We start from the raw sequence: 21,601 nt of genomic DNA on the forward strand, positions 1-21,601 counted from the left end.
CACCTGCGTTTTCTATATATATTTTTTTATATATTATTTTTTCTGTCTCACCATTGCAAAAAGGACTATACATATACTATATCCAGATCAATATCTATATGCAAAATACCTTGGATCATTTCTAAACAAGGACTACAACTGCCAGCAGACCTTTGTGGTTCATTTTGTCCGGGGCGTGAGTCGTAAGATCATGACCGGACTCTCCATTAATTCCAAATCTCCCGCCAAGTGAACCTGAAAACTCTGAGGCATATTTGGACTTAACACAGTCAAGGTCAGCTGACCTGCATCACACGCCGTTTGTGCCGATCGCCATTCATTTCTACATCAGCGCGAGCATTCATGGCAACTACCGGCGGGCAGCGATTCCAGGCTGTAAAAAGGGGCTAGACCCCGATCGCGGGTGTCGCCACCTCCAGCCAGAAAGCCATCATCCCAGAGAGTTATCAAACCATCAAAGGGCGGTGAGTGGCACAGTGTGCCAAAACCTCTTTCCTAACAGGACTTCCACTACAAATATAAATACGTTACATTTACAACATTCTGCTTGGCATGAACTATATTGCATGAACTACCTTGTATCACTTGATCAACTACATGGTAACATCTGACTAGAGACTTGAAAGTACATATAACTTGATTGACAGATACAACGGGAGTGTTTGAAGGAATCTATATTTTTACAGAATCCACAAATTTTTCATTCTGTCAAAAATCGGACTTAACATATTATTCATCATTTATAGGATATACTTCGGATCAGTTTTTCTTTCCTTATTGTATATTATATTTTGTCGGTTTTAGGATTTGCTTTGCAGGACATTATCCTTGCTATATGACTTTTGTTTTAGGATCATCTTATGTTACAGGATTATTTGCTGTTGCAGGATTTTTTAGGACCATATGTATGTCTATTTAGTCACATTCTAATTAATGTGATAGGGGTGAACCGCTATACTATATAGTTTTAATTGTTACTTTTAATTTGAATTATTCTCTGAAGCCAGCCTACACACCGCAAGGGCCCTGCGGAGGCAGACTTCTAGAGATACTTTTATTATCTGTACTTTTGGCTATTGTGTAATAAACAACACATTTAATTAGTAACTGGCATTTCAAGAATTAATTTACCAAATATCCATTACACACTCACTATTGTGAGTGAGACACTGAGGACTGATCTTTTTACATCATCTCTCCATTTTACCTGAAAAAGGGGCATGACCGCCGAGAACGAGGGGGCATGGTCACCAAAAAGTGGGGCGTGTTGCCAACATTGATAAAAAAATCCCAACATTTTTACTAAGGTTTCCACAGAAAAAGTGGTGGATTTGAGCTGAGAAAAATCCCACAGATTAGAGTTTGTGTTGAGGGGGAAAAAAAAGCAAAATGTAGGGAAAAGTGCAAATGTTGGGAAACATTATTAAATACCGTGTAAAAAATATATGTAGAGAATCAAAACCCACTAACTTCACTCTTTGTAAATCAGAGCCAATGAGTAATACTTATGTCTTTGTTTTTCAGATGGACCTGGGCAGGAGACATTGATGCACTTTGCTGCAAGGCTTGGCCTCTGTGCACTGTCAAAGTTTCTCTTGGAACAGCCAGGAGGGAGAACATCGTTGGCCATTGCCAATAGTGAAGGAGCTACGCCTGTAACCCTGGCTCTGGAACGAGGATTTCTGGAGTTACACCACCTGTTAACAGAGTGGGTGATGTTCTCTTTTTTCTTTTTCTGCTAATATATATATATATATATATATATATATATATAATTATATATTTAATTATATATATTTATATAATTATTTATATTATATATATTTATATAATTATTTATATTATATATATTTATATAATTATATATATTATATATATTTATATAATTATATATATTATATATATTATATATATATATTTTTTTTAATATATATATATATATATATATATATATATATATATATATATATATCTATCCCTGTGTTTTTGTTGTGTGGCACACTAGCTATGTGTAAACTCAGTTGTATAGGAAACTCAAGTTATGTCTGGAAGGCCTAATGTACAAAAGGAGAGATTGATGTAGCACTCCATTACTAAGGCACACTATGGAATATTTTGAATTGCATTGCTGTTATATTAGCTAAAAATGTAGGGTTACATGTGCTGTATTTTACTGCATATTTTCTGCAAAATATGGCATGTGTGACCCTACCCTAAATGTAAATTCAAGGCTCTTGATCAAAATGTGTCCCCCATCCACCATGCAGGGGGGGGGGGCTCATTTCGGATGGGACCCTAACTTTCCTGTAAGATTCCACACACAAAAAAAAAAAAAAAATTAAATTAATAGGACACTCAGTACCTAACCCTGACTATGTAAATGTTATTTTATGCCTATATCATCTATACAGTAAAATCTCCCTTAGTGGACACCTCCCAATAGCGGACAGTTTTTAATTCCCCGGCAGACTCCCATAAGACTTAATGTATTTGCACCCTCTGAAAAGGGGACATTCCCAATAACGGACGTGCCCCTTTATTTCCCCTGTGCCAAATCATCCCCCTTTTATTACCCCCTGTGTCACCACAAAATTTCATCTTGATTCCCCCCCCCCCCCCCCCGTGCTATTTCATTCCCCCTTTATTACCCTCTGTGAAAATTCATCACTCTCTCTTTACCACCCCCTGTGCCACTTCATAAAGAGGGTAATAATGAGGGAATGAAATGGTACTGGGGGATCAAGTGGAAATCATGTGGCACAAGGCACAGGGAAATTAAATTATACAATGGAGGGATAAGGGGTGATTAAATACCACTGGGAGATTCTACTGTTATATTGCTTTTTATCATATTTTATAGGTAACTAGCTGAGTACCAAGTGTTGCCCGGTTTTTCCTTTCTAATCCTTGTTGGGGAGGAAAATCAACAGAGGAAGCGTTTGAGTTCATATCCCGTCCTCATATATTGTTGTCACATCCCGACCTCCTATCCCGACCTCCTATCCCGACCTCCTATCCCGACCTGTAATATGTGTACCAGGTATTGAAATATCTCCAGCCGTACGGAAGTGATGTGAGAACATACATTTCCCATTGATTTGCATGGGGCTTTAAACAAAAACCCCGACCCTCACAAATGGGGGGGGGGGGGGGTAGTTAAGGGTTAAATTAACTATCCTATATTTTAACTGGACATATAAGTAACATGTGACCAAGTAATATTGAATATCTCCAGCCGTTTGGAAGTTTTAATGTAACATATATTTCCCATAGACTTGTATGGGACTTTAAACAAAAACCCCACCCCTGGCAAATGGGGGTGAGTAAGGGTTAAATTACCTATCCAATGTTTATTGTTGACATATAAGTAACATATGTGCCAAGTTTCATGTTAATATCTTTAGCCGTTTGGATGTTATTGTGGAACATACATATACACACATTGAGTTTATCTTTGTGAGAGGGGGCTTGCATTGGGGGGGAAGCGTGACGTCACATGGGGGCAGAGCCGTGACGTCACTATGCTCGATCAGTAATCAGACCGGGAGCGAGCACGCTCCGGGGGCTTATTCTAACGGGGTGCGGCGGGGAAGATCACGGGGGTCCCCAGAGGCGGGACCCCTGTCATCAGGCATCTTATTCCCTATCCTTTGGATTGGGGATAAGATGTCTTAGCGCCGGAGTACCCCTTTAAGGCTGCCTTTGGCAGCCTTTAGCAATCGAGTGCCGAAAACATAATCAATGTATTGCAATAGCATTACATTGATCTTTGTAAGCCATCTAATGATGGCTTATGATAAGCCTCTAGGGGGTCAAAAAGATCAGAAAAGTACAAACCACGCCCCTTTTCCCATTGTTTAAATAAAACATAACAGTGTAAAAAAACAAAAATGTGTTAATATGTTCGTAATTGTCTGAACTGTTAAATTAGGATGTTTTTGATTCTGCAAACGCCAAAATTGTCCCAGAAAAAAACGTAATGTGATCAAAAAGTCATATATATGCAAAAGTGGTACTGTTAAAAAAAAAATAAAAATGCTCATGGCGCAAAAAAAATAAACACTAACATAGCTCTGTAGGTGGAAAAATTAGTTATAGGGGCCAGAACATAGCATTTTATTTTTTTTAACCCCTTAAGGACCACGGGTTTTTCCGTTTTTTGCACTTTCCTTTTTCCTCCTTACCTTTAAAAAATCATAATCAATTTTGCACCTAAAAATCCATATTATGGCTTATTTTCTGCTCCACCAAATCTCCTTTGTAATGACATCAGTCATTTTACCCAAAAATCTACGACAAAATGGAAAATAAATCATTGTGAGACAAAATTGAAGAAAACACCATTTTGTAACTTTTGGGGGCCTCCGTTTCTACGCAGTACATTTTTTGGTAAAAATGAAACCTTCTCTTTATTTTGTAGGTCCATAAGAATAAAATGATACCCTACTGATATAGGTTTGATTTTTTCGTACTTCTGGAAAAAATCATAACTACATGCAGGAAAATGTATACGTTTAAAATTGTCATCTTCTGACCCCTATAACCATTTTTGTATTGATCTGACTTTTTGATTGTTTTTCATTCATTTTTTCATGATATAAAAAGTGACCAAAAATACATTATTTTGGACTGTGGAATTTTTTTTGCACGAACGCCAAGTTGCTTGCTTTCACCAGATTCCTCATGTCAGCTCCATCTGCTGGTCAACAGTGGGAGATATGACACGTAATTATTTGATTTTTTCATATTTTGTGATAAGTAAATAATTTTTTGTAAATATCGCCAAAAATATTAAAAAAATTTGACAAAATGATTTTACCTCTAACAAAAAAGAACAAAAAAAAAAACACATTAAGTATTTGATTTTTTTTGTTTTTTTAACCTTAAAACTAAAATTACCCAAGTTTGGAATTATTGAAATCGTACTGACCAATAGAATAAAGATAGCATGTCAGATTTACCTTATCGTGAACCCTGAAAAACTTGCCTGACAAAATTGCGCAATTCTATATTTATTTTTTCAATTTTGCCACACACTTATATTTTATGGCTCCGTAATACATTATATGATAAAAAAAAGTGTACCAATGAAATGTAAAACTTGCCCCGCAGAGAAAAATCCCTAATACAACTTTGGGTTAAATGGGCACTTTCAGATTTAAAAACTTTTTAGATGTTGTACATCTTGGCAAAACATTAACCTTTATAATACACTTCATAAGCAAATTTTATTTCGTTTTTTTTCCCTCTGTGCTCTCTCCTGTCTGATAGGACTCCTCTGTGCTCTCTCCTGTCTGATAGGACTCCTCTGTGCTCTCTCCTGTCTGATAGGACACCTCTGTGCTCTCTCCTGTCTGATAGGACACCTCTGTGCTCTCTCCTGTCTGATAGGACTCCTCTGTGCTCTCTCCTGTCTGATAGGACACCTCTGTGCTCTCTCCTGTCTGATAGGACACCTCTGTGCTCTCTCCTGTCTGATAGGACTCCTCTGTGCTCTCTCCTGTCTGATAGGACTCCTCTGTGCTCTCTCTTTCTGATAGCACTCCTCTGTGCTCTCTCCTGTCTGATAGCACTCAGGCGCTGTTGTTTTTTGACGGAAGTAGCGGGAGGAAAAAAAGGCTGCATAATGTATTTTTCCTCCTGCTATTCTCCCCGGGCTCCCTGACAGATGTCACACTGCTGTGTCATGATGGCAGTGTGAAAGAAGCCTAAGTTGTTTGTCAATATTATCACTATTGATTAGGGAAATCCCAATACCATTTTATTTTAAGACCAAGTACGAGTACCGATACTTTTTCTTAAAGGAGTAGTCCAGTGGTGATTCAGTGGTTTACAACTTATCCCCTATCTTAAGGATAGGGGATAAGTTGCAGATCGCGGGGGGTCCGACCCCTGGGGCCCCCCGCGATCTCCTGTACGGAGCCCCGACAGCCCGCGGGAAGGGGGCGTGTCGACCTCCGCACGAAGCGGCGGCTGACACGCCCCCTCAATACAACTCTATGGCAGAGCCGAAGCGCTGCCTTCGGCAATCTCCGGCTCTGCCATTGAGATGTATTGAGGGGGCGTGTCGGCCGCCGCCTCGTGCGGGGGTCGACACCCGCTATCTCGGCGGCGAGCCGGGGCCCCATACAGAGAGATCGTAGGGGGCCCCAGAGGTCGGACCCCCCGCGATCTCAAACTTATCCCCTATCCTTAGGATAGGGGATAAGTTTTTCACCACTGGACTACCCCTTTAAGTACTCGCCGATACCAATTACCAATACTTTTTTCAAGGTCATGTGACAGGTTTTTTTTCCCTTAAGGGTATATTCACATGGGCCGCTGAAGGAATGCCACATGGTGCCTTTAGATGTGCCTGCTCGGAGCGGCAATACGCCGCTATGAGCAGACACACTGATATGTGAGTCGCAGCGTGCATGCGCAGTGTACTCACACTTCGCAGCTGCTCTCGGCCTAGCTAATTAAGCAGGGGGAGCGGCTGCAATGTGCGCGATTACACTCCGCATGTGTGGAGACCTGCACATCGCTTCAGTGTGTCTGCTCGTATCGAAGTATTGCCGCTCCAAGCCGGAACATCTAAAGGCAGCATGTAGCTGTCCTTCAGCGGCGGATCTGCAGCGCAAAATACACTGTGGATCCGCCCGTGTGAACGTAATGATAAAGGGGTATCTTTTAAATCAACTGGTGCCAGAAAGTTAAACAGATCTGTATGTTATGTCCATTAAAAAAATCTTAATCCTTCCAGTACTGTTGTATAATGCACAAGAAGTTCTCTTATTTTTGCCACAGTGCTCTCTGCTGACACCTCTATCCACGTCAGGAACTGTCCAGAGCAGGATAGGTTTGCTATGGTGATTTGCTTGTACTCTGGACAGTTCCTGACATGGAGAGAGGTGTCAGCAGAGACAGAAAAAAATGCCTTACTAATGTCTCCCATGGCTGGCAGCAGTAAAGGAGGGATGATCAAATGCACAGAGCAGTGTAAGGGACCTCCGACCATCCTCACAGCTGATCGGGACACCGTGATTACACAGTGGTGATCCCGATCAGCATCCCTGATCTAAACGGCAGTTAATTTCAGGACTTTTAGACGCTGCGATCAACTTTGATTGTGGCGTCTAAGGGTTAATGCAGGTCCCGGCTATGATGTGCGCTCAGCTGCTCAGCGTACTGCTGAGCTCGGAGGAAGAGAGTGCAGGCGGCTTACCGCACGTTCGTGATACCTGCCGGCGGGACACGGATTAGGTATCGGGGACATTTGCATGAGTACAAGTATCTGTATCGGGACATTCCTACTATTGATATTGTGCACATTTGGCCAAGCCAAAAATGGTTGGTACTGTAGCTTTCAAAGGACAACAGACCTTGTCAATAGCAAACTTTTATAGTAGTCACAGTCAACCACTTGTCCCTATTGTGTTTCCTTACACTTGTATGCATGCAGTTGAAAGAGTAATCAACTAAAAATTGTTCTTCATGATGATATACAAAGTATATGCTGGCAAGTGTATGTCTTCTAAATTCTACACTTCTATTTTGATGCTATTATTGGGATGCAGTATTTACATTATTCAGCCTATATATTGTTTGAAATTTTATCTGTTGTGTTGGGAAAAAAAAAGAAAGAATGAAATTGAGCTGTATATGTATGTTCCCTTTCTGTGGTCAGAGCTCCGTTGGCATTTTGTACTTTAATTTCCTGAGCTGTGGTATATTTATATGGTCCATAGTTTCCTTGTGTCTGAACTTCCAGTGCCGTCCAGTTTGCCTTGCTAGTAGTGATCTCATATAAATTTTCTGTTTGACCGTTTTGCAAAAAGATTTTTGGTGGACAGACCCCAAACACTAACCCCCGGCGCTCCCAAACACCCCCCCCCCCCCGGCGGTGAAGCAGGAAATCTAGATATTGTTGTACAAGCATAAAGGTTAATCTTAGGGTGTTATCATAACATCATCTTGTCGAGAGGTGAGCTTTGTCACTAGCAGGTGACTGAATAACAGACTTTTGCAGACCCAAACAAATGACTGTAAAAAAAAAAAGATCAATTTACAGTAAACAGTTAATGATTTTTTTTTTGTTTTTTTTCTAAATCAAATTGATCAGAAAGCATAACAACAAATGCATGTATGCAGGAACAATCAATAAAAAATGATGGAAGATGCATCATCTGCATTACTGTAAATATATATCTGTTTTGCCCATTGCAACCAGTCACAGCCCAACTTTTATTTTTAGATATTAGAAAGAGAAGCCCCACACCTCACTGTTGTTTTCTAGACAACAAATACCATTTTTCTTTTAGACATTTTCATGAATCTCCATCATAATGTGTTCATTTCAGTAGTGCAATGTCCAACCCTGCTCTTTGAACTGATCAGGGACATCCTCTCTTTTCCACTGAGTAACTGTATTTATGTCCATACAGCATAGTAATTGCAACTGCAAATTCTCTCCCTTCCTTTTTCCTGAATATCGTGGCTTTACTGTAAAGTAATTTACGCATGAGCTTGGTCAAACTTTACTGAAAGAAGTTAAAACCCTGAGTGGGCATAATATATTCCAAGCCTTTGTTTTCTTACGTGTTTCTATAGCTGCTTATCGTGGCTGAGCCTCTGGGAGGGGACCAGAAGAGTTGCCATGGTAGCGACCTGTGTTGCCTTTACAAAATAATGATTATGTGTATTAGGTTGTTGCTGCCGGGATGTGATAGCCTCCTCCATCTGCCACACAGAAGGAAATGGCATTCTAATAAGAAAAGTTACTTTAATATGGGACATTTATTAGAAGGATATTTTAATTTATTTATTTATATAGCACCTACAGATTCTGCAGCGCTTACAATTATGGGGTACAAACAAAGATAAGTATCAGACATAATATTACACAATAACTATTCAAATGAGGTGTGGGGATATGTTGAGGATATGTTAAGGCCAATTAAAGAATGTTATAGGACTGTCTGAAGAGATGTGTTTTTAGGCCACATTTGAAACTATGGATGTTGTTGTTGAGTCTGAGGGATTGAGGTATGGCATTCCAGAGAACCGGTGCAGCACGAGTGAAGTCTTGGAGACAGGAGGGAGAAGTTCGGATTATAGAAGATGTTAGTGTGAGATCATTAGCAGATTGGAGAGAATGTGTAGGATGGTAGACAGAGATGAGAGAGGAGATGTAGGGAGGTGCAGCATTGTGGAGAGCTTAGTGTGGGAGACTGAGGATTTTTACTGTATTCTGGACTGAATTGGTAACCAGTGTAATGACTGGCACAGGGAGGAGGCGTCGGTGTAGCGGCTGGAGAGGAAGATGAGTCTGGCTGCGGCATTAAGGATGGACTGGAGAGGAGAGAGTTTGGAGAAAGGAAGGCCTATTAGTAAAGAGTTACAGTAGTCGAGGCGGGAGTGAATCAAAGCAATAATGAGAGTTTTAGCAGTTTCAGTAGTGAGAAACGGGCGGATTCTGGAAATGTTTTTGAGATGCAGGTGACAAGAACGTGAAAGAGACTGAATATGGGGAGTGAAAGACAGATCAGAGTCAAGTATAACTCCAAGACAGCGAGCCTGCTGCCCGGGAGTTATGGTAGTACCACATACCGAGATGGAAATGTCAGGGTTAGGTACAGTATCAGTTGATGGAGAAAAAACAAGAAGTTCTGTTTTAGAAAGATTTAGTTTCAGATATAAAGAGGACATGATGTCTGAGACGGCAGAGAGACAGTCACTGGTATTCTGTAGGAGTGCAGGGGTGATGTTGGAGGAAGAGGTATAGAGTTGGGTGTCATCAGCATAGAGGTGGTACTGGAAACCAAATCTACTGATTGTTTTTCCAATGGGGGATGTGTAGAGTGAAAAGAGTAGAGGACCCAGGACCGATCCCTGGGGAACCCCGACAGCAAGGGGAAGAGGAGAAGAAGTAGAGCCAGAAAACAAGACTCTAAAGGAGCGGCCAGGGAGATAGGAGGAAAACCAGGTGAGCGCAGAGTCCTTGAGACCGATGGAGCGGAGACTACTGAGGAGGAGTTGGTGATCCCATACTAAAGAATATAAGAGGATAGAAGACTGTAATCTGACTGCTGCTGAGAGTCATGAAATGTCTGTAACTGCAGATTAGAAGTATAATATTAAAATTAAGAAATTCTATATGTAAATTTGTCCTACGAGATCAACTGTTTAATTCTTTCTCCCCCTCTCAAGCGTAAGTTGGAATCTTGAGATCAGCCCTTTATCACTTATCCACAGGATAGGTGGTAAGTGTCTGGCCGATCGGGCTCTGAGGTCCTAAGGGTGCACCCGTTATGAATGCCCATTATAAAAAGGGGGGAAATCAGCAGTTATACGGCTGGTACAAAATCACTAACGGCTATTAGAAAATCCCATTATAGTCTATGGGATTTTTCTAATAGCTGTTTTAACCCCTTATCGCCCGTTATTAATAACGGACATTATTTTGTGACGGGCGAATGAACAGGAGAAATAGTGCATGCACTGTTTCTCCCGTTCATCGCCAGTCACAAAATAGCAGCCGTAAATTTGCATTTAATTTCAGTAGAATAATCATTAAGTTTAGTTTCTTATTGTGTTTTTTTGTTTTTGTTTAGCGTGGATCCCCAAAGAATAGTCCTTGATATTGATGATTCTCATGTTGAGCATTCTGGCGACTTTTGGGTACAACACCATCATGGACTAAATGTTTACACATTGACTAAGAAATCCCAATTGGGGGCTCATGATAACATGGAGAACAGTATTAAGGAGCTAAGTGACTACATTCAGAGTCATTCTCCGTGTCCGGTAAGTAAGTAAATAAGAAAGATATGTTACAATCTTTGAAATGTTGAGGTACCTATATATACTCCTTCTCCATCTTACATAGTTATAACCGAATAATAACAAGAACATGTAAAGAGGATACCTCATGGGAGGGAAGAACATTTCACCTATGATATATGCCCCCTTGTGGCTGAGCGCTTGCTACCACCACAAGCCCTGCTGGTTTTCGTTAATTGCTATATTCACTGATCTGTATTTCTTTGAAGTCATTTACCCTAATATCTGCTTTTAAAGGAAATCTGTCACCTGCACTAATCTGTCGGTACTCTCCTTGTCCCGTTCCGTGGTGGGGATCTTCGATAATCTCCTCCATTAGCTCCACTCCGGGCACCCGATTTGGGGCATAGGCGGAGCTTATTGACGTCACCGCTGCTGTTCTCTTACAGCAGAACCCAGCAGGGAGCAGCAGTAGTGACGTCACTAAGCTCCGCCCATGCCGCTGCTGCTCTCTGCAGGGTCTCGCAGCAGCGGTGACGTCAGTAAGCTACGCCCGTGCCCCAAGCCGGCTGCCGGGGCTGGAGCTAATGGAGGAAATTATCGAAGATCCCTGCCACGGAACAGGACAAGGTAACTACCGTTGTCATCAGTGTTACCTGCACTATCTGTCAGACCGACAGGTTAGTGCAGGTGACACTGGTGACAATTTCCATTAATAATTGGTGGTAGTTCATTTCTGAAAGATGGGATGTTTCGTCTGGTAAATTCAGATGTGGCAGATTTGCTGCAGTTTATGTTTCAGACTCTGCACTGCATCTTGCCAGAAATTTCTGAATAACACCATTCACATATAGCAGGCTGTAGGTTTTTTAATGTATAGGAGTAAAATCAGCTCAGAATCTGCAGCATTGTCCACAGTGAAATGCATATGCAGCACATGCAGACATTGCTGTGAAATTTTCACGGATTTGTGTCAAGAAAAATTAGCCATTTCATGCGTTGATCCTTAGAATTACAATTCAATGAGACACACACTCACACTCTAACCTTGAAGGGAATCCCATGGCTGTATTTTTTACACTCACAGCTAAAGTCAGAGGATCTGTGCTGCCTTCATCCCTACCCCTCTCTTCCTTGACTTACTGACGTGCACGGCTCAATGCTGCTGGAGGAGATTTGTAAGTCAATCAAGGCAGGGAGGGAAGGCAGTAGAACAATAGTAAAATCTTCTTTCTCACTATCCCTGGGAGACGTTCCTGTGGGCAGGGATCGCAAGGATATGATGTTTCAAGGGCCTGAGTAAGGGGGCATATCCATGAAATATCACTGTGACGGACTGACTCCGCCAAAAGTGACTTCTCCTTCCGGATGACAAGCCCCAGCATATCACAGGCAATATCCCCAGCCAGATTATTGCATCCTTGTACCCAAAGAACCAGGCAACACCAGTCTTTAGGTATAAAATCAGAACTCTTTATTGTGGGACAAGTTTCTTCTTTTATAGGAAGGACATCACAAGGGGAAGGGTCAGTAAAGACAATACAGGTGACAGTGAGTCTGGGAGATAATCCAATAAAGGCGATTAGCTCTCCCTATACAGTGCTTTGAGTGCAAAAGGTGGAGGTGTGCAGAAGTTGGACTGTGTGCAAAAAGGAGTATTGTGCACCGAAAGTGGACCGTGTGCAGAAAGTGTATGAAAACAGTAAAAGCATTTTAACTCTGAGCTTTAGGTCACTGGATAACATCAACTGAGAGGTACAAATAGTGATGTCCTAAAGTCCATCCAAGTAGGTAGGGTGACTCTAGGATCCATCACGATCACGTCAGACCCTGATAGATCCCAAGTAGCGTGTAAGATCTTTGCTAACTTGTGATGAGCCATTTCAAGCTTTACATGTAACACCCTTTGAAAACTTTGTAACCACTTTATATAAACCATATATATTATTTTATTCATCAATGTAGCTATATTAGGTCTTGTTTTTGTTGTATTTTAGGTCACTTTTTGGGGGGTACGCAATTGGTTAATTTAGTGTATTGTACTATGCTTTCAGTGCCTTGCCATTTGCTTATAGAAACATAGATATGGCAAGCCTGGGGCCTTTGTCAGTTCCATAGTCACAGTTCACCGTGGCATAAAGGGGATTAAATTACTATGGTTGATGTTATCTTTGATCCTGGTCATTGCCATATATATTACACCCAACATTCACTGGTGAATGGAAGGGTATGGTTCCTGTGCCCATGCCATTATAATGCTGTATGAAACTCACATCAGATACTTGTGCCATGCATTTATGGCATTAAAAAAGTTTAGTGCAAAAAGCTAAATCATTTACGTAGAAAAATACCAAAATAAAACATCAAATGTGTATTAGTTAATGTGTATTTAAAAAATAGGTAAATGGGCTTGTCACATAATAGAAGTAATTCAGAATATGCAATTAAAGGTGTTGATACAAACAGCTAGATGGAACACAGGAAGTGTGTGGGGGTGGCTTAGCATCTGCTGTGTGCAGGAAAGGTGGAGTGAGCTGTGGCTGTGTACCTGCTATCTGGGAGCCTGTTTATGTCCTCCAGAAAATCCACATAGTACCTGAGAGGTAAATCAAGGTTTCCCTCTCATCCCAGCAGCAGCAGAAGTTCACTTCTACAGTTATTTAGCTCTGTTTAGCCTAGAGTCATAAGGAGTTTCTGTAAGATTTCTAGGATTATGTGATGAAGGTGGAGCCTAAATAAACCCAGGTGGGATTAATAGTAACTAGTATCTAGAGCAGTAGACTAGATAACAATGAAGAGTTAATGAGCAATAATAGATAAAGGGTGGGATTCTGTGGCCGTTTGGGCGTTTATGAATGCTTTCTGTTTCTGAAGCACTGAATAGCATACAATGTGAGGAAGAAGTTCATTTACCACAAATATAGGTGGAGGAATGATATACGCCTGTCTAAACCTAGATGCTTAATATTTTCAACAATGTTTATTTTCCTTTTATATTTCTATATAGAGAACAGGTTTGTGTCCAGTGAATGGCAGGATTAATGGTATTTCCTTTCTTTTACAGGGCACAAATATGAAAATCCAGCTGGAAGTGTCTGCAGAGGAATCTGATGCATGTCACCAGGGTGTCACGGCATCTGCTAACCCTGTGGGCTCACAAGCAAGTATTGGAGTGTTGCAAGGAGAGAATGAAGGTGCCAAGCCCTGCAGTAAATCTGACAATGCAGTGGAAACTGTGGGTGGAGGCATTGTAAGTTCTACTCAAGATGTTTACCCCAAAGAGGAAGAGGAGGAGACCAAATGTATTGTAAAGGCAGAAAATACATCAGTTACAAACCAACACGTACCAAGCTATTCAGCTGAGGTACCAGCTGCTGAGAATCTTCTCTCCGGTGGAAACACAAATGAGGAAACTGGAATGACTTCAACTGGAACTGATTTGGACCCGAAAGCCTTGTGCAAAAGTGGTATCGTAGGTGAGGAAATGAAAGCTGAACCAGAAAGAGACTCTTCAAATTTAGCTTCACACACAGTCACCGACCAAGATGTCAATGTAAACATGGGGCAGTCAGTGTCTAGCTATTGTACTGGTGCATCAGGCGCCACCGACACAGTCTGTCAGTCTGGGAGTAGTGAACAGGAAGCAGTCTCCGTATGTAAAGACGGTCAGTCAAGTAATGTTTCTGGTGACCTCCTAAGCCAGGGAGAGCCACTTACTTGCTTAGCATCTGAAACAGGACCCTTACATGATGCCCAAGGGATCAATGTTTTAGATTGCAGCCAGACTTGTGACCCTAAGAAAGAAAAGAGCAAGGCAGCTTTACAAAGCAGAACTTTGGACCAGTTTGCTCATAGTCTAGTCCTGTCTGTTGTGGATGGAGTCCTAGCTATGAGAACTGACCATCCTAAAGATGGAGCATTAGACCTTAACAGTGGGAAAGATGTTGAAACAATAGCTGAGAAGCTGACTGCTTCAATAATAAGTGCAAGCTTGGTAGAGCTCGAAGTTACATCTAGTGCGAAAGCAATGGTTACTCATACAGACAATATGCCTAGTACACTGTCAGAGGAAGTGCTGTCAGGGTCTGTGGTGAAAGACTTCATAGCACGTGATGGTGCTCATACACAGGAGGATACAGAGGTTCCTGTTGCTAAACTTCACAGCAAGATTGGAGAAAATACAGCTCCTGAAATACTATTGAGCTGTTCTGAACCTTCACTATCTCAGGAGTCTCTTGCTTTGTCTAATAAGTCAGTATCTGTTAAGGAACAGAATATCCAGTCTGTAGAGTCCAGTTCTGATCTACAGAATGTTTTAGAAGTGGCAAATGCAGCAACATCTGTCCCGAAAGAGATTGAGGAGCAACTGAATGTAGTTAGGACTGAAAAACAGGAAACACCGCCACCTGCTGCACCGACCACATTACTGCAAGAAGATGAGGTATTGCCATGTGCTAAAAGCGAGCTCCACAAAGACTCTGACACTCCCTCTCTCTTTAATAATTATGAATGCCTGAATAACCAGGAAGTGTTAACAGTGGATTCAGTTCTTATTGATGTGAGCAGTGAAATGCAGGAGGCTGCCGTGACGGCTGCCAGTGAACCCAGCACTGATCACGGACAGCTCACCTGTGAACATGACCAGGGAGATGGGGATCTCTGTACAAAGCTATGTGAGAAGGGTACTGAACGTGTAGAGGAGGACACTGGCATTTTACTACTTTTAGATCAGAGTGCGGATTACAAGCTAACTTCAGAGGATAGAAATGCAGGTGAGAAAGAAGCCAAGGAAGTTGTGAAGGAGGCAGGTGTAGAATATGAAGGAGGTGAGGATGATTCTGTGCTGGTAGAATCCCCAAGAGCATCTCTTCACCCTATAGCAGAGGAGACTTTACTTAATGGCGAGTTCACCTCAGACACGACATCTACAGACCGTGATGATGCCGCCTCCTCTGATGTCAGCGATTCCAAAAAGTCTGTAGGTGCGGAGGAAGAGAAAACTGATGTATACTCCCAGGCAACGGATTGCTTATCTGATGAAGAGGCTGTGGCTGAGGAGACTTCACTGATATGTTCTAATGGAGATATATGCATGGCGGAGGGCAGACCAGTGCAAGAAGTCCTTGTGAATGAAGTTGTTCAATCGTTCAACATCCAGTCATTCCAGGATGAAGAGAATTATGGGAAGGGTCTATGTGCAAGTCCTCACATCTTTAAAGAAGACGACTCTGGGTTGGATTTATCTGTGAACTTGGAGGATACTCTGTGCCTTAGCATATCGGACACAGAAATAGTCTCTGGTAATTAGCATTTTTTCTTTTATTCTACTACTGTTGTGTAAAATGAAGTTTAGGCTATTAATTTGCAAAAATAAGTGCAAGTAGAGATAGTAGCTGCCAAACAGTGACCTAGCTACAAATGTTTCTTCCATCTCCCTCACTTTCTATCACTGCTGGCAGACTGTCCGTTCAATGGACTTTCAGCTTTACTTAAGGTGTTGATTTTATGAGTAAAGGAAAGTGAGTGGTGCCAAAACAAACCAATGCAGCCAGTGATCTTTTGGTTTAAGGAATGATGACCGGTGGGGGGGCCTTGTGCCCATGTGTAGTGGATCCACAGACAATACTTCTAACATGTTTAGTAAGCTTTGCACTAGTTATTATAAATATCTTTCCTATTATAATTCTACTTTTGAAGAAAAAAAAATCTACTGGTTGGTAGATGGTTCTTTGTCATAAACATGCACCCTGTATATATCTCTACGGTGCATTTGGGAATTCTGTCCTAAAATAGATCATTGTCTGCAGAAAGTTCTGTTTCCTCCTCAGTAAAGGGCTTTTCTGTTGAGCAGTGGAAAAGATGACATTTTCTGCTCTATATAGGAGTGGCTGAAAGCTGACACCGAGCACAGATAATTGCCGCTAGCTCCTAGTTTTCCTCCAGCCTGGCTGGTCTGACTACTGATTTATAGACACCTCTATCAGAGTGCTGTGTGTGCTATCATTAAGGGTGCCATAAAGCATAACATGTATAGGTGCTACTGCCGTAAAACTCTGATGACCTGCATTATTATTCTTATTTGTTTCCTATGGGTGTTTAGGGGATCTCCACGCAGTGCATATGCTGCAGCGTTTACAGTAGCTGCAGAGAGGAAGTGATTTCAGAACTCTCATTCCAAAAAAATCTGCACATAACTCCTGCGGAATGGATTAGAGATCCACAGTGTGTCAACTTTTACGTTTCAGATATGCTGCAGACTTTTTGTACATCCCCACTGCCTTCAATAGAGAAGTCAGAATCCACAATAAATGTTGCAGATTTCAGATTCACATTATTTTTCATGAGGGAAAAATTGCAATACTGTATTTATTGAAGCTTTTGATAAATCCACACCATTTTTGCAACATAAAATCACCTGCTGTGGATTTCAGATCTATACCCAAATGACTTTTCATGCAGAAATTTGTGTAGATTTTTTTTTCTGCAGCATGTACATTTTTTTTTTTTTTTAATTTTATTTAAAGATCGCTTTCACCCTGCTGAACCAATATTGGCTGCGGATTTTCTACAGGAAAATCTGTAAGGAAAATGTACAGTGTATCCTCTGTGTGTGGCCATGCCCTAAGTTCAGATTACCAAAGCAAATACAATAGCAGCAGAGTGGATGAGTAAAATGGCTTATTGTTAGGATAGGCCATCAATAGCTGATCAGTGAGGTGCCTACATAGGGCACTCCCATTGATCAGGGGATCAGCACAACTATGACATCTGAATGTAAACAATACAAACATTGAGTAGTGCAGTTCCCATTGAAGTGAATGGGAGCTGCACCACGGTAACCTGGCACATTGGGTACATGGTCGTGTTCGGGGCATTCCATTTCCATACATTGTGTACATTCAGGTGCCACGGCTGTGCCAATTAGCTTATCAGCTGAGGGGTACCCCATGAATTAGCTAGTGGTAATCTATCCTGTGGATAAGCAATCAATCATTTTTCCCTGGAAAACCCCTTTGAAATATCTCATTCACATTTTGTATAAAGTAACCATTGTAAATATTGACTTGTGATGTGGATTTAACAACCGCAGCATGTCATTTCTTGTATTAGATCTGCTGCGGATGTATCACAATTTTATCTTTGATTTCCTCAATGAAATCCACAATGAGGATTAGTTCACACGTGCATATTTTCTGCTGGGGATTTTGTTATCCATTTAAGTAAATGGGCAGCAAAATCTCCCCCTTAGGGTACGTTCACACGAAAGGACCCACAGCGTATTTTACGCAGCGGATCCGCCACTGAATGGACCCCTGCATGGTGGCTTTACATGTGCCTTCTCGGAGTGGCAATACGCCACTACGAGCAGACACCCTAAAGCGATGTGCAAGTCGCTGCGAATGTGCGGTGTACTCGCACACATTGCGGCCGCACCCTCTGCTCCATGAGCTAGGCCCAGAGCAGTTGCGGTATGAAAGTATACTGTGCATGCGCGCTGCGACTCGCACATAGCAGTGTCTCTGCTCGTAGCGGCGTGATGCTGCTCCGAGCAGGCACATGTAAAGCCACCTTGTGGCAGATCCGCTGTGTTAAAATACGTTGTGGGTCCGCTCGTGTGAACGTACCTTATCGCTGCAGATCAACAGCAAAATCTGCAGCTGCGGATTTGAAGTGCATTGATTTTTTTTAACTTAGAAATATTAGGCTATCCAAACCACAGCTGCAGATCTGCATCGGTTTGATGCAGAACTGCAACTAGGGAAATGTTGCAGATTTTCTACAGCTGAAAGCTTGCAGCACTTGTGACGCTACCCTTACACTTAACTATTCAGTAGGTATTGCACAGCAGGATAATATTAATTCCTAATTGATGATTACATGTAGTAAAGGTTTTTTGACCTGTGCAGTGAAGACTATGGAGGTTCACACTGGTGCACCATGAGATGCTGTGTACTTCATGCCTTTCTATTAGGGCTGGGCGGTATTACCAAATCTGCGTATCACAGTATTTTTGTAACTGTCGGCGGTTCCACGGTATGTAACGGTATTTCCTCCCCCCCCCCCCCCCCCCCCAAATTATCAGCCCAGCTCTGCGCTATTCTGCCTCCCCAAGAAAAATTATCAGCCCAGCGCTGCCCCCATTGGGGTAAATACTCACATGGCACCCGCTGCCCTCCTCGTGCTGTTTTTTGCTGCCGCCGGCGCAGACACAAGGTAAACAAAATAAACTTGCGCATGTTCCGACGTCGGCCTTACGCTAGGGACGGGAAGGTCGGACAGCCGTAAGCCTATCACCAGCCGAAGTGATGTTCCGCCTCGGCCGCTGATAGGCTGAGCCCCCTGTCATGTAAGAAGCTCTGGGCGGCTTCTTACATGACAGTCGGCTCAGCCTATCAGCGGCCGAGGCAGAACATCGCTGCGGCTGGTGATAGGCTGACGGCTGTCCGACGTTCCATTCACTAGGAAGCTGATGAGGCCGGTACCGGACCAACGGGAGGTGAGTTAAAGTTTATTTTTTTTATTTTTTGCAGCCCGGGCATGCTGAGAGTTGTAGTTTTGCAACATCTGGAGGTCGGTAGGTTGAAGACCACTGGACTAGTGTGTCAGCGCCGGCGGCCGCAACAAACATGAGGATGTGGAGGGCAGCGTATGCGGGTGACATATGAGTATTTACCTCGATGGAGACAGCGCTAGGCTGGTAATTAATTGGGGGGCAGAACGGCGCTCGCGGATGACTTGTGATTAGTTCCCCGATGTGGGGACAGTGCAGCGCTGGGCTTATTCAATCATTCATTCCCGAGGGGGAGGGGCCCCTACCGGTATTGCGGTATGGGTTAAAATTCATATCGTGCAGCACAAACATGTCGGTATTCGATATGAACCGGTATACCGCCCAGCCCTACTTTCTATGATGCCCATTTACAACTCCTTAAAGATTCCATCATGCACATGAAGCCTAGGGTGAAAGCATATACCGTATTAAATCTACCTGCATTCCTTGATGAAGAATACTGTTAAAAAGAAAAAAACAGCTTTTTGAATTTTTGCCCATTGTCTGCTCATTGACTTCTGTTGTCGTTCATTGTCTTTCACATTGTTTAACTGGTCTTTATACAGTATGTTTTCATGCTGTTATGTAGACGTTCCCAGCTCCGCACTGCACAATGGATTCTTTATCATTGTCAAGTTCCTAAATGATTGTATTGAAGAGTTTCACAAAGTATTCATGCCTCCTGGTATTTGGGGATTTCATGCCAGCGTTCAATGGGCAAACACAAGTCAGAGCAGAACTATGTGATAATTGAGGAGGAGGTTACACGTCTCCTTTTGAACAGGGCTTGTTCCTCCCCACAGGTCAGGGCGAGGTGCTTTTTTTTGGGAATTGCTGCAACAATTTAGGCAACTGACAACAGTAGAGAGAGATCAGAAGATTATTGTTGTTATTGAAGTAAATCGCCTCTTGCTGCTGTTTTTTTTTCTTCTTAAGGCATGAATGGATGTATATATGTCTACAGTGCGCTGGTGTACAAACTGCACCATATTTTGTTTGTTAGGCAAGGTTCACACTGTGTATTTGCATTTCTTAAGAGACTGGCTTATCTTTATTACGAAAATATGAAGTCAACCTGGTATACAGCTAGGTCTACAATTTCTACCATGGATTTCTCTGCAAATTTCCATCAAAATCCACATATTACATTCACTATTGAGGCATATACTTTGCAGATTTCTCCTCTGCTATACTGAATATACTGAAATGTGCTTTGAATATCTACTAGAGAATGAGCATGCTAGAGATATTTCCCGGCTGCAGCATACGGATGAGTGTTTAATGGTGTCCCCTCCCCATAGCTGTATATTTAGTGCAAAGAACAGGATTGAACATCAGGTCAAAGCATGGGAACCTTTCCCATAGTTGGTTTTTGAAAGATCTCATTGTTTAAATGCCAAAAGTAAGTCCCAAATGGACCCCCAAGGATCTATTAGGTTCTTGAAGTCCACACCATTTTGCCCATAACCAGCAATTTCAAATATTATCAAAATCCCTCCATTTGGTCTCATGCACATGTTCTCCTTATGGCACAATTTTGGCATTGTGGGAAGCCTTAATAATGTGCGAGTGAGAAGATGACCAAGAGAACTCAAGTGAGTACAAATGTATTGGCCTCAGTGGTGCATTGTATAGTGGCACATGTATGAACAAAACTTCATGTGCTACAGAGCACTGCCATCTGAGCCCTTAAAGGGGTTCTCCGCTGGAAAATGTTTTATTATTATTATTATTATATTTTTTTTTTTTTTTTTTTTTTATCAACTGGTGCCAGTAAATTAAACAGATTTTGTAAATTACTTCTATCTAAAAATCATAATCCTTCCAGTACTTATCCAAAGGCAAAGAAGAAGGGAGGCACTCTTGAATGCAACAGCATTTATTCAGGTATGGTCACAGGATACAATAATGACCAACGGGCCGTTTCACGCACACCTGCGCTTAATCATGACCTTCCAGTACTTATCAGCTGCTGTATACTACAGAGGAATTTTTTGGGGGGAATTTCCTTTCTGCCTGACCACAGTGCTCTCTGCTGACACCTCTGTCCATGTCAGGAACTGTCCAGAGTAGGACCAAATCTCCATAGCAAACCTATCCTCCTCTGGACAGTTCCTGACATGGACAGAGGTGTCAGCAGAGAGCACTGTGGTCAGACAGAAAGGCAATTCAAAAAGAAAAGAACTTCCTCTATAATATACAGCAGCTGACAAGTACTGGAAGGATTAATATTTTTTTAATAGAAGTAATATACAAATCCATTTAACTTTCTGGCACCAGTTGATT

The 21,601-nt window shown here is 41.9% G+C and overlaps 1 protein-coding gene across 6 annotated transcripts in view; it reads left to right on the forward strand.

Moving 5' to 3' along the window:
- Positions 1-21,601, forward strand: part of AKAP13 (A-kinase anchoring protein 13) — a 254,171-nt gene that overhangs the window by 117,689 nt on the left and 114,881 nt on the right. For all 6 annotated transcript variants that reach the window (XM_056571882.1, XM_056571887.1, XM_056571885.1 and 3 more), the window contains exons 5-7: positions 1,525-1,708; positions 10,596-10,788; positions 13,829-16,064. In XM_056571882.1, the coding sequence (XP_056427857.1) occupies positions 1,525-1,708; positions 10,596-10,788; positions 13,829-16,064 (2,613 nt within the window). The remainder of the gene's footprint in view (positions 1-1,524; positions 1,709-10,595; positions 10,789-13,828; positions 16,065-21,601) is intronic.

This window comes from Hyla sarda, chromosome 4 (assembly GCF_029499605.1).
Source record: "Hyla sarda isolate aHylSar1 chromosome 4, aHylSar1.hap1, whole genome shotgun sequence".
In the NCBI taxonomy this organism is placed as follows: Eukaryota; Metazoa; Chordata; class Amphibia; order Anura; family Hylidae; genus Hyla; species Hyla sarda.